Raw genomic sequence first — 14,450 nt, forward strand, 5'->3', positions numbered from 1 at the left:
GGTGCCAATCAAGTGGGCTGCTTTGTCCTGGATGGTGTCAAGCTTCTTCAGTGTTGTTGGAGCTGCACTCATCCAGGCAAGTGGAGAGTATTCCATCACACTCCTGACTTGTGCCTTGTAGATGGTGGAAAGGCTTTGGGGAGTCAGGAGGTGAGACACTTGCCGCAGAATACCCAGCCTCTGACCTACTCTTGTTGCCACAGTATTTATGTGGCTGGTCCAGTTAAGTTTCTGGTCAGTGGTGACCCCCACGATGTTGATGGTGGGGGATTCGGCGATGGTGAAGGAGCGGTGGTTAGACTCTCGCTTGTTGGAGATGGTCATTGCCTGGCACTTGTGTGTTGTGAATGTTACTTGCCACTGATCAGTCCAAGCCTGAATGTTGTCCAGGTCTTGCTGCATGCAGATATGGACTGCTTCATTATCTGAGGAGTTGTGAATGCACACTGTTCAGTTCCAATCATCAGTGAACAACCCCACTTCTGACCTTATGATGGAGGGAAGGTCATTGATGAAGCAGCTGAAGATGGTTGGGCCTAGGACACTGCCCTGAGGAACTCCTGCAGCAATGTCATGGGGCTGGGATGATTGACCTCCAACCACCACAACCATCTTCCTTTGTGCTAAATCTGACTCCCGCCAGTGGAGAGTTTCCCCCCCGATTCCCATTGACTTCAGTTTTACTCGGGCTCCTTGGTGCCACACTCGGTCAAATGCTGCCTTGATGTCGAGGGCAGTCATTCTCACCTCACCTCTGGAATTCAGCTCTTGTGTCCATGTTTGGACCAAGGCTGTAATGAGGTCTGGAGCCGAGTGGCCCTTGCGGAAGCCAAACTGAGCATCGGTGAGCAGGTTATTGGTGAGTAAGTGCCGCTTGATAGCACTGTCAACGACACCTTCCATCACTTTGCTGATGATTGAGAGCATTATTTCACGTAGTTTTCTGCATTTTATTTTAATTGTTACTAACCTGGTTTAACGTTTTCTCTCTCTCTCTTTTCTCACAGTCTGCACAAACCTGAAATCAAGTTCATTGTTATCTTGGACAGACGCCTGGATACATGGCCGTCCATCAAAGCAGCTCTCGTCCAAATAGCGGTGAATATTTTGTTTTCCATTTATTCTTCAGTGCCTCAGTGATTAATAAAACCCTTTCAGTGCTTATTACAGAGATCAAAAACATGATTTCTAATGTGCTATCTAATAACAAACCGCCACCAGACCTTTACTGCAGGATGTGACTGTGGAGCATACCATTTCTCACTCCCTGGGCCAGATTGACCACTGACTGCATGTTTGGAAATTCTTATCCCTTGTGTCTGTATTGATCAGTTGCTCAGGGATGGGGATAAGATGTTGGATGCTCGTTTGGTAGCAAGGCTGAATTTATTTTTCAAAATCTATCTAACTCGGACCGAATCTCTGATATATGACCATCTGTAGTGTTGCTGTTGTTGTATCTGAACCTAAGCTGGTGTGAAATATCCAGACTGGAAGTGAAATGATCGCCTTTAACTAAACAAAATCCTCGGGTGTAGCTGTTGCAAGTTAGCCTTTTAAACAATTTCCCTGGAGGGCTTTTAAGAACACAAGAATATAAGAAATAGGAGCAGGAGTAGGCCATAAGGCCTCTCGAGCCTGTTCCGCCATTCAATAAGATCATGGCTGATCTGATCATAGACTCAGCTCCACTTCCCTGCCCACTCCCCATAACCCCTTATCCCCTTATCGTTTAAGAAACTGTCTATTTCTGTCTTAAATTTATTCAATGTCCCAGCTTCCCAGCTCTCTCAGGCAGCGAATTCCAAAGATTTACAACCCTCAGAAGAAATGTCTCCTCATCTCAGTTCTAAATGGACGGCCCCTTATTCTAAGATCATGCCCTCTAGTTCTAGTCTCCCCCATCAATGGAAAGAGCCTTTCTGCATCCACCTTGTCAAGCCCCCTCATAATCTTATACATTTTGATAAGATCACCTCTCATTTTTCTGAATTCCAATGAGTAGATGTCCAACCTACTCAACCTTTCCTCATAAGTCAACCCCCTCATCCCCAGAATCAACCTAGTAAACCTTCTCTAAACTGCCTCCACAGCAAGTATATCCTTTCGTAAATATGGAAACCAAAACTGAACGCAGTATTCCAGGTGTGGCCTCACCAATACCCTGTGCAACTAACAAGACTTCCCTGCTTTTATACTCCATCCCCTCTGCAATAAAGGCCAAGATTCCATTGGCCTTCCTGATCACTTGCTGTACCTGCATACTATCCTTTTGTGTTTCATGCACAAGCACCCCCAGGCCCCGCTGTCCTGAAGCACTTTGTAATCTTTCTCCATTTAAATATAAATTTGCTCTTTGATTTTTTTTCTGCCAAAGTGCATGACCTCACACTTTCCAACATTATATTCCACCTGCCAAATTCTTGCCCACTCACTTAGCCTGTCTATGTTCTCCTGCAGCCTCTTTATGTCCTCCTCACACACTGCCCTTCCTCCCATCTTTGTATTGTCAGTAAACTTGGCTATGTTATACTCAGTCCCTTCTTCCAAGTCGTCAATATAGATTATAAATAGTTGGGGTCCCAGCACTGATCCCTGCAGCACCCCACTAGTTACTGATTGCCAACCAGAGAATGAACCATTTATCCCAACTCGCTGTTTTCTGTTTGTCTTCTATCCATGCTAATATATTACCCCCAACCCCATGAACTTTTATTTTGTGCAGTTTTATGTGGCACCTTGTCAAATGCCTTCTGGAAGTCCAAATACACCACATCCACTGGTTCCCCTTTATCCACCCTGTTCGTTACATACTCAAAGAATTCCAGCAAATTTGTCAAACATGACTTCCCTTTCATAAATCCATGCTGACTTCACCTGACCAATTTTGCTTTTCCAAATGTCCTGCTACTGCTTCTTTAATCATGGACTCCAACATTTTCCCAACCACAGATGTTAGGCTAACTGATCTATAGTTTCCTGCTTTTGTCCGCGGACAATTAAGCGGACAATCTGCTTAATGTGCGGACTGAGTGAGGAGGAGGGACTAAGAGTTTGCTCCCTATGAATCTAACCAAAGAAAGAACGAACAACTTGAATTTATATAGCCTTTTATGCCTACTAGACGTCCCAAAGCACTTTACAGCCAATGAAGTAATTTTTCGAGTGTAGTCACTGTTGTAATGTAGAAAATGTGCGAGCCAATTTGCGCACAGCAAGCTCCCACATACAGCAATGTGATAATAACCAGATTAACTGTTTTTTAGTGATGTTGATTGAAGGTTAAATATTGGCCCAGGACACCGGGGATAACTCCCCTGCTCTTCCTCAAAATAGTGCCGTGGGATCTTTTACGTCCACCTGAGAGAGCAGATGGGGCCTTGGTTTAACGTCTCATCCGAAAGACGGCACCTCTGACAGTGTAGCACTCCCTCATTACTGCACCGGAGTGTCAGCCTAGATTTTGTGCTCAAGTCCCTGGAGTGGGACTTGAACCCACAACCTTCTGACTCAGAGGCGTGTGTGGATAATTGACACTAGTTCCCGAGCTGTCTGGTGGGTCCGAATTCTTTGGTAGACCTGAAGGCGGCGTGTTCTCCTTGGCGGTTAGATATATATATTGTTAGGAGGAGATTAACTTTGGTGGGAGAAGATGCCTGACTTAGTGTTGCTGGCCCAGGTGGCATCGATTGTTATATCAAACCTGGTTGTCCTGTAGCAGAGCTTTGCAAGTCATGGTCTATACCGACTTACAAAATTGATGGGCAGGGCAAGACCAGCTGGTCCAGTAAGCCCTCCCCACACTCGTGATGGTCGAAGCATTGTGACTAAATTCTCCCTACCCCTCTACCATCCCACCCCGCCCCACCCCCCGCAGCTCTGCCTCCTGGGAAAGACAACAAAACAGAAAGAAAAAAAAACAGGGCCAACTCTGGAACTTTCCTCTCCGACCCCGCCAGGTGATGGAAACCAACCCAGGAGATCACACGGCCCAAGCGTTATGTATAAAGACACCTTCAATAGGCCCATTTGGCCAACATGCCCTCCCACTTCACCTTCCTGATGGCCTCTTCTGCTTGTTTGCTCTGTTTCCATTCCTGCTGATGTTTGTGTCACAGGAAATTCAAACAGCCCTGCCAAACCCAGAGAGTTAGTTTGTAGCTCAAGGCTAGCGATGAGTGAGGTCAGTGTGTATTTAAAGACATCAAATACAGTTTAGAAGAATGAGAGGTGATCTCATTGAAATGTATAAAATTCTTAAGGGGCTTGACAGGGTAAATGCTGAGAGGATGTTTCCTCTGGCTAGAAAATCTAGAACCAGGGGTCACAGTCTCAGAATAAGGGGTTGGCCAATTTAGGACTAAGATGAGGGGAAATGTCTTCACTCAAAGGATTGTGAATCTTTGGAATTCTCTACCCTAGAGAGCTGTGGATGCTGAATCGTTGAGTATATTCAAGGCTGAGACTGATAGCTGTTTGGATACTATGGGAATTAAGGGATATAGGGATCGGGCGGGAAAGTGGAGTTGAGGTCGATGATCAGCCATGATATTATTAAATGGCGGAGCAGGCTCGAAAGGCCGAACGGCCTACTCCTGCTCCTTATGTTCTTAACCTCGGTGTTTGATTGTTGTTTATTTGTCGTCCAAGGTTTTTGTTAGAAAATATATTTGGAATAACAACAGAAAATGCTGGAAATACTCAGCAGGTCAGGCTGCATCTGTGGAGAGAGAAACAAGAGTTAACGTTGCAGGTCAATGACCTTTTGTCAGAACTGGATGATGTCCGAGATGTAACACGTTTTAAACAAGTTCAGAGGCTGGGAAGAGACGGCAGGGAAAGAACAAAAGGGAAGGTCTGTGTTAAGGCGGAAAGCAGGAGTGACTCAATGACAGAGGTGACAGTGCAAGGCAAAAGGTGATCGTAATGGGACAAATAAAGAAGCAAATGATGAGTCCAGAGGAGGGGTAATTGGAAACCCAGCCTCCTCCCCTCCCTCCCCCCCCACCAATAACAGCAGCTACTTCCCTTGCAACCTTTACCATTGAGAAGGAAAGAGCAGCAATGTTGTGGGAACACTGTCATTTCCAACTTCCTCACCATCCTGACTTGGACATATATTGTTACCTTGCATATCCCCAATTTTAAGCGCTCCACCATTGGCGGCCGTGCCTTCAGCTGGCTAAGTCCTAAGCTTTGGAATTCTCCTCCTCTCTCTCCTCCTTTAAGACATTCCTTAATGCCTAATTCTTTGACCAAGCTTTTGATAACACTCCTTTGAAGCGCCTTGGGACCTTTTACTACGTTAAAGTCGCTATTTAAATGAAAGTTGTTAATTTTAACCCCATGCACTCAGCCAGAACAGGCAGTGTTCGGGTCGGATACCCCATTTTACCCTCCATTAACTCCAATGAAGCCAAAGGTCGAGCGGGGTGTAAATCGGGCGAGTAACCCCAACACACCCTGTTCTGGTCGGGTTGGGTTAAAATCAGGGTTAATATATATGGCTGTAGATAGTGACCGTACAATTCCTGGCCAGAATGGAGATGATTGTTCGGGGAATTACCCAATCAGGAAGATAGGGTTAGCCTGTGCTTCTAATATATATCCTCTCGTGACCGTTTATAAAGTGATTGAAGTGTCCTGGCCAACATTCTTAACCTCAACCAACTTGCCAACAATGGATTGCCTGGCAGAGGTCCATTTTTAGTCTTATGCAACTACTTATATCTTTGCAGTTTGTGATTAAGCTTGGCAATTGTTTATAGCTTTTTGTGCAGAGCTCGGAGGCTGTTTTTGCAGTCTATATCCCAGTGAGACTCTAACACCATCGTCTAAACAGTTTACAAATCCGAATCACTATTTTCACGCCATTGCCATCAGTATCATTGCTGTTTAAGGGACATTGCTCTGTGCAAAAATAGCTGCCAAACAACTGCGACTGAAATTCATTGTCTGTCTTGATATAATCAGGGGCAACTTCGGTTTCTTGAAACAGTTTGTTTTTCTAACATCTCTCAAACAGCCCGGAACATAAGCACACAAAGCATTGGGTCAGCTGTGGCTCAGTGGGTAGCGCTCTCACCTCAGAGTCAGACAGTTGTGGGTTCAGTTCCCACTCCAGAAACTTGAACACAAAAATCTAGGCTGACACTCCCGGTGTAGTACTGAGGGAGTGCTGCACTGTCGGAGGTGCCGTCATTTGGATGAGACGTTAAACCGAGGCCCCCGCCTGTCCTCTCAGGTGGACATAAAAGATCCCACGGCACTATTTTGAAGAAGAGCAGGGGAGTTATCCCCGGTGTCCTGGGGCCAATCCTTCAATCAACAGCACTAAAACAGATTATCTGGTCATTATCACATTTCTGTTTGTGGGAGCTTGCTGTGCGCAAATTGGCTGCCGCGTTTCCCACATTACAACAGTAAGCACACTCCAAAAGTACTTCATTGGCTGTAAAGCGCTTTGAGACGTCTGGTGGTCATGAAAGGCGCTATATAAATCCAAGTCTTTCTTTACTGAAACTGATGGGCAGGAAAAGAGCAGCTGCTCTATCAAGCCTGCCCCACATTCAACGTACCTGGAACATCGTGACCAGACACTTTCTATCCCCCATGCCACCGCCCCCCCCCCCCCACCATGCATCCATGTAATCTCCTGCAAGCCAAAAGGGGAAAAAAATATAGAGAATTCCTCTTTAACCCCTTCAGGCAATCGAAACCTTTCTAGATCACATGGACCACGCACATGCTAACTGGTAAACCTACAATGTTTGAAAAGCGGTAACTATACTGAAAGTGCAGTGGGATACCGGCTTGTGACTTAAGATATGGATAAATCCAAAACTCCTTCACCCCTCTCAGAGGAAAAACAAATTACAAGCTAAACCTTTACAAATCTCTGGTTAGGCCCGAGCTGGAGTATTGTGTCCAATTCTGGTAACCAGACTTTAGGAAGGATGTCAAGGCCTTGGAGAGGATGCAGAGGAGATTTTTCCAGAATGGCATCAGGGATGAGGGACTTCAGGTACCTGGAGAGACTGGAGAAACTGGGGTTGTTCTCCTTGGTGCAGAGCAGGTTAAGGGGAGATGTAATAATGATGTTTAAAAATTACGAGGGGCTTTGATAGATTTCCAATTAAATTAAATCACCTCTTGGCCTTTTCTGCTTCAGCAAAAATAGTTCCAGTATCTCAAGTCTCAGGTACATAGAAATACTTAGAAGTTACAACCAGGAAACAGGCCATTCGGCCCAACCAGTGCATGCTGGTCTTCACCCGGTGCAGAAGCGAGAGTTGGGACAAATATCACTGATTCCACCCCCCCCTCCCCCCCACCCACCCCCAGCACAATTCCCACTAACCCTATTCTGCGCATGGGTCCTCCTTCCTCCTCTCCCACCCACACCCCTCCCCTACCCGACGCCTGATCCGAAACCGGATGGAACCGGCCTCACACGTTGCCTCCACTGACTCCTCCACCTCCCTCCTCACTGCCCCTGCCCCTCCCCTCCTCACTGCCCCGCCTCTCACCTCCACCTCCCTCCTCACTGCCCCTGCCCCCTCCCCTCCTCACTGCCCCCGCCTCTCACCTCCACCTCCCTCCTCACTGTCTCCTCCCCTCCCCTCTGATCCATTATCAGCCCTGAACCTCCGATCAGACAGCAGGCAGCCAGGACCTGTTCAAGCGGCTGTTTGAGTGAAGAGTCTGGGTGGCGGGGAGGATGAGAGCAGGCCGGGGGCGGGGGGGAGGAGAAAGAACTTGGGGGTGGGGTTGTGGTGAGGGGGTGGGGTTGTGGTGAGGGGGTGGGGGGTGGGGGGAGAGAGAGACATAGGTGGGGGGCTTTGGGGGGAAAGAGAGAACTCAGAGAAGACGGATCACATTCTTCCAACCCCCTGGTGTGTGTAAACTCGGTGGGTGTGTTACAAGGGACATCGTTGGGGTGGATGAAATCCAGAAGTCACGACACTATCACTAGTCACTTCATACCCAATAAACCTGTTAACAATCCGCACACAATGCCCCATCTATGGCGGGTGGAGGAGGGGGGGTGGGTGTGTGGGGAGGTCTTGTGCTGAGGTAAGGGACTTCGGCTGGAACTTGGTGGCTTTTGGGGAGATCTATCCTCTGTGGCTTTTGAAGTCAAAATGGATCGAATTGCAAATTGGAGATTCACTCAGAACTTGGCTGGGTGGTTCCAGTTACACATCCCAGAGGAACTTCAGGATGTGGCTTATCCTCCAAGGGGACCAATCAGCAATAGGTCATGTGAAAATGGAGAGCCAATCAGAGAAACAGCTGCCTTTCAGTTAGTACAAATAGACGCAACCATTAAAAATACAGGGACTCGCTTCTCTAAAGGGACATTAGTGAACCAGTTGGGTTTTTATGACAATGCGTCAGTTGCATGGTTATTTTACTGACCAGTTTTTGATTTTACAAGCTGAATACTGTTCTCAAACTGTGATGGTGCGATGGTGATCTCATGATCCTCTGGATTATTAGCGTGACATCTGGATTGCTATTCCAGCAACATAACCTCTGCACCACCACTTGGTGTTGCTGTGTGTAGTGGAGAGGCTGGGATTTAACGTGCAAAGGGCCAAAACCAGTCACTTGAATTAGTTTAGATGCCAGTTCTAACTAATGGGAAACGTTTGTCCAGTCCTGGCCGACCGCGCAGAGAGCACTGGGGGTACCACGTGTCGGGCAATGTCTGAGATCCGTCGCAGCCAATCCCCACACTACCCCCCTTTTCCCCCCCCCTCAGGCAAGACTCTACAACATATCCAGTGACCCGGTGAGCCCGTGGCAGGTGTTTTGAATGATCCTGAAGCCGGAACGTTGTTTGGGTGGAAGATCAGGTGGCTCTGTTCAAAGTATTGACTTGCGAATGCATCAATTGGGGATTGTAGAAAAACCCATCTCAGGCTCCAGAACAGGGGCGGGCGGGGGGGGGGCGTTGATGGGGAGGTGTGACCTTAAAATTAGAGCCAGGCTGCTCAGGGGGTGATGTCAGGAAGCACTTCTTCACACAAAGGGCGGTGGGAATCTGGAACTCTCTCCCCACCCCAAAAAAGCTGTTGAGGTTGGAGGGCCAATTGAAAATTTAAAAATTGAGATTGCTAATTCTTTTTAGGTAAGGGTATTAAGAGATATGGGAGCTGAAATTTACCCTTTTAATTGCCCCGTTATCGACTCCGGGGGCTGTAAGAAATTGTGAATTGGAAGAAATAACTTGAGGCCAAAGAGTCTCGTCAGACGGGTGTTAGAATCGAAGGATTCATTCTGCGGGACAAGAGCTAAAGCCATTTGAACAGCGTGAACATCAACAACTGATAACGGGCGACTCCAAACATCTGAAGGCCAGGAACGGCCTGTCTGACTCCAACCCTGGGAGGATGTGAAGGGGAGGGTTTCACCCACGAGTTGATACAAAGAACCCGACATATCATCGGTTAAATGGTCCTGTCCATATCCTACACCAGGCGCCCCCCAAACAGAGAATAAAATAAAGACCCAGAAGGTGTTTCAGGGCAGACGGTGAAGATAAGAACTGTTCATGCCCGATCGGGACTAGTACCAGCTACTTGTCATGGTCGTATGTCTACTATGTCCATCCTGATTGTGTGTTGTGTTGGACTATATTTGAACTATCACTCCCTTAATAAAATGCCTTATACCTCCTAAGACCCTTTGGGTATCAGTGTGTGACCTGTGACCCTAATCTTACAGGGCGCTAATTGGGTGCAATCAAGTTTTTGCCTTGGGAAGGGGGGTGATTGCACATCCTGGGAAATTGGCTTAGAGGTTTGGGGGCGATGTTCTGGTAAGGTCACGCCCTGTGATTTGCACCCTGGGTTGGTGCACGCGTGGCGATGACGTCATCGCCATGCATGCCGACCCCTTACCGCCCTGAGGAAATGGCCCCACGGGCCGCGATGATGGCGCTGGCCCATGTCACCACTAGCTTCAGGGGTCGCAATGTGGACGGACATCCGCCGCCGGGGCACCCCTTAAAGGGGAGGCCTTTTGTATTGCGGGCTGCTATGTTTTTTTTTGTTGGTCGACTCTTCCGACGTCCCGACAGTGGCAACCCTTGTGACGACCGATCCACCATGGTGCAGCCCTGTGCTCCGTTATGGTGCTGGGCTGCTGGCCTGGTCAATCGCCGCCCTGGCGGCCTAGTTGCAGCCACCAAATGCCCTGCAGAGTGCATAGCAGCCCTCCCCTTTTAACGAAGGGGAGGGGCGTTGTAGCACATCAGTGCCAGTGGAGCATCTGTGACCTTGAGCATGCACTGGGCTGCTGAGCACGGTGCTACACCCAGCGCCGCGCTCCCGCACTGGGAGCGCCCCTCAAAAGACGCAGAGCGACGGAGACGGCGCTTCACTTCCTTGGCGGGGCGTACGTTCCCAATTCCGCATCGGGGGGTGGGACGACTTCCGGACTGGGTAATAAAAGTCCAGCCCGGAAGTTTACCATCCCTGATCGGGGCATGGGGCAATTTCGGCAGGTTAGGTGGAGTTAAGATACAGATTATCCATGATCTAATTGAATGGCAGAATAGGCTCAAGGGGCTAAATGTTCGTCTCCTGTTCCTACTTTCCTGAGGAAAAGTCTTGTTGACTTTCTCTCTGCTTCCCAACAAGCAATTGAAGCAAAAAAATCCATAGCTCCTGTAAAACATTACATCTCACGTGCGGGGCTCTCCAATAAACAGGCCTCTTATTTATCCATTCCACTCAGCATCTTAAACCCTCAATCCAGTCTCCACTCAATCATCTTCCCTCCAGGGATGTATAAACGACACCTTGGTCCAGCCACCAGCGCACCAAAAAAGGCCAGAAGATTGGCCAGAGTGAAGGCACATCATTTTAGTGGACACCAATCATTGATTTCAATGATGGGGATGTTACAGTGATGTGCTTTGATTTCAATGGACTAGGGATGTTACAGTAATACCCATTCATTTCAATGCTCTAGGAATGTGCTACTGGTACAGAATGGTAGCATAGTGATTATGTTACTGGACTAGTAATCCGGAGACCTGGACGAATGATCTGGAGACATGAGTTCAAATCCCACCACGGCAGCTGGGGAATTTAAATTCTGTCCAATAAAAAGCTAGAAACCAGGAAACTACCACTTGTTTAAAAACCCATCCAGTTCACTTTAGGGAAGGAAATTTGCCGCCCTTACCCAGTCTGGCTGATATATGACTCCAGACCCACAGCAATGTGGTTGACTCTGAAATGACTGAGCAAGATGCTCAAACTGATTGGCTTACCGAGCCACTTCAGTGAACATTAAAGTAATGAGAATAAAACCAGATGTATAGACTGTTCTTCCACTCCCCTCCACCACTGGCACCTTCCCGAGGACAATTAGGGAAGGGCAATAAATGCTGGCCTTGGCAGCGATGCCCACATCCCGTGAATAAACAAGAGACTAATATCCATCGATTTGTCGTGTTGCTCATGGTCTCGAGCATTCTATCCTCCTGTTAATTAGGAATATTTTGTAAATTATAAATTGCAATATTAATGGTGCACTAATAAAAGTAAGATAACTGATGCTGTGCAACCGCAGTTATCTGTAATATGAATTGGGTGTGAGCAGCATTTGCTTAGTATTCAAATTGAAACGAATATGTACCTATTAATAATTGATGTGAAAAAGTTTTATGTGGGAATTGAGGGCTGAAGAAATGGTGAAATTGTTTTTTTTAATGCATAGGGAAAAATAGCTTGCAATTATATAGCACCTTTAGTGTAGTTAAAAAGTTCCAAGGTGCATCACTGGAGCAATTAGCAAATACAATTTAACACTGAGCCACATAAGGAGATATTAGGACAGATGACCAAAAGCTTAGTCAAAGACGGAGATATTAAGGAGCGTCTTAAAGGAAATAAATGTGAGATATTACATTTTGGCAGGAAGAATAGGGAGGTCACATGACTTGGAAGGTGAGAGTCTGGGTGGGGTAGAGGAACAAAGGGATCTCGGATACAAATACACAAATCACTAAACGTTGCGACACAAGTTAGCAAGGCCATAAAAAAAGCAAACCAAGCACTAGGGTTTATTTCTAGAGGGATAGAATTGAAAAGTAGGGAAGTTATGCTAAATCTGTATCAAACCTTGGTTTGACCACACTTAGAATACTGCCGTACAGTTCTGGTCACCATATTATAAAAAGGATATAGAGGCATTGGAGAGGGTGCAGAGAAGATTTACAAGGACGATACCAGAAATGCGAGGGTATACATAGCAAGAAAAGATGAACAGGCTGGGTCTCTTTTCTCTTGAAATAAGAAGGCTGAGGGGTGACCTAATAGAGGTCTTTAAAATTATGAAAGATTTTGATAGAGTGGATACAGAGTGAGTGTTTCCACTTGTGGGGAAGATATAACTAGAGGCCATCAATATAAGATAGTCACCAAGAAATCCAATAGGGAATTCAGAAGAAACTTCTTTACCCAGAGAGCGGTGAGAATGTGGAACTCACTGCCACAGGGAGTGGTTGAGGCGAATAGTATCGATGCATTTAAGGGGAGGCTAGACAAGCATATGAGGGAGAAGAGAATAGAGGGTTATGCTGATAGAGTTAGATGAGGAAAGACGAGAGGAGGCTCAAGTTGAGCATAAACGCCGGCATGGCCTGGTTGGCCGAATGGATTTTTCTGTGCTGTATATCCGATGTAATCCTAAGTAAGGAGGAAAGAGAGGTAGAGATGTTTAGGGAGAGAATTCCAGAGCTTAGGGCCGAGGCAGATGAAGGCATGCCCACCGATGGTGGGGCAAAGAAAATTGGGGGATGTGCAAGCGGCCAGAATTGGAGGAACAGAGATCTCGAAGGGGTTGTGGGGCTGGAGGAGGTTACAGAGAGAGGGCCATGGAGGGATTTGCAAACCATTCAAATTCAAGGACAGAGGGTGAAAGGTCAAGGGGACAGTAGGGAAGGTTTTGGTGCTGGGACTTGGGAGCTGATTTAGTTGGGAGTCAGGGCTGGAAAGTCCAGGTTAGGCTGGGAGAACAAAGTAATTAAAAGAAGGACGTTAATAAAGTTTTGGGAACCTATCCAAAAAATGCTTGAAAGTGAATGAGCTACATTGGGAGAGACCAAAAGAGTGGAAAGGGCCTGATTTCAGATGTCGCGAGAGATGGTTGTTAGAGTTAGAAGAAAGGGCCTGGATACCCGATCAATGTCCAGACAAAAACTGGCAGTGTACCACAGCAGGGCAATTAAACCTTTTCAGCCACAGTTTAAACTTTAACTTCTTTACCCAGAGAGTGTAGAGAATGTGGAACTCGCTACCACATGGAGTGGTTGATGTGATAATTTATAGATACATTTAAGGGGAAGCTAGATAAACACATGAGGGAGAAAGGACCAGAAAGAGATGCTGATAGGGTGAGATGAAGAGGAGGCTTATGTGGAGCATAAACATTGGCATGGACCATTTGTGCCGAATGACTTGTTTCTGTGCTGTAAATTCTATGCAGGCACTGAGACACCTTGTCCTGTGGCGAGGAGCTGGAGAGGGCCCTAGAGGCACAAACCTTGGATCTCCCTGAAGTTGGCAGTTAGGGCTTGAGGAGGAGATCTCCTGAGTGCCAAAACATTTAGCAATGCAAGATCCAAAACATTAAAAAGTGTTTAAATGAATGTACAGTCTGTGACAGAGAAGGTGTGACTTCTGTGTCAGCTGTGGCTCAGCCTTCGGCCGCCTGAGGAAAAAAGTGTTTGAAGACCAGGATCTTAAACCAGGCATCAGGCTCATGGTCTACTGAGCAGTAGTGATACCCGCCCTCCTATATGGCTCAGGGACATGGACTATGTACAGCAGGCACCTCAAAGCACTGGAGAAGTACCACCAACGCTGTCTCCCCAAAATCCTGAAAATTCATTGGCAGGATAGGCTCGCCAAGTCAGCGTTCTCTCTCAGGCCAACATCTCCAGCACCAAAGCTCAATCAGCTCCGATGGACAGACCACATTGTCCACATGCCCGATACTAGACTCGCGAAACAAGCGCTCTACTCCGAGCTATGTCACAGCAAGCGAGCCTTAGGAGGGCAGAGGAAACGCTTCAATGTCAACCTCAAAGCTGCCTTGAAAAAATTTAACATCCCTGGCCCAAGACCGTTCAAAGTGGAGGAAAAGCATCCGAGAAGGTGCCGAACACCGCGAGTCTCTTCGCCGGGAGCACACGGAAGCCAAGCATAAACAGCGGAAGGAGTGCACGACAACCCAAGCACTCCACCCACCCATCCCTCCAACCACCGTCTGCCCCACCTGTGACAGAGACTGTAGGTCCCACATTGGACTCTTCAGTCACCTGAGAACTCATTTTTAATGTGGAAGCAAGTCATCCTCGACTTAAGACAGAAATACACAGTTTCTTTAACGATAAGGGGTTATGGGGAGCGGGCGGGGAAGTGGAGCTG

At 47.2% G+C, this 14,450-nt stretch overlaps 1 protein-coding gene across 4 annotated transcripts in view; it reads left to right on the top strand.

The window, feature by feature from the left end:
• The window catches only part of mcf2a (MCF.2 cell line derived transforming sequence a), a 199,988-nt gene that overhangs the window by 57,615 nt on the left and 127,923 nt on the right, over positions 1–14,450 (top strand). For all 4 annotated transcript variants that reach the window (XM_070882895.1, XM_070882893.1, XM_070882896.1 and 1 more), the window contains exon 4: positions 1,008–1,098. In XM_070882895.1, the coding sequence (XP_070738996.1) occupies positions 1,008–1,098 (91 nt within the window). The remainder of the gene's footprint in view (positions 1–1,007; positions 1,099–14,450) is intronic.

This window comes from Pristiophorus japonicus, chromosome 6, assembly GCF_044704955.1.
Source record: "Pristiophorus japonicus isolate sPriJap1 chromosome 6, sPriJap1.hap1, whole genome shotgun sequence".
NCBI lineage: Eukaryota > Metazoa > Chordata > Chondrichthyes > Pristiophoridae > Pristiophorus > Pristiophorus japonicus.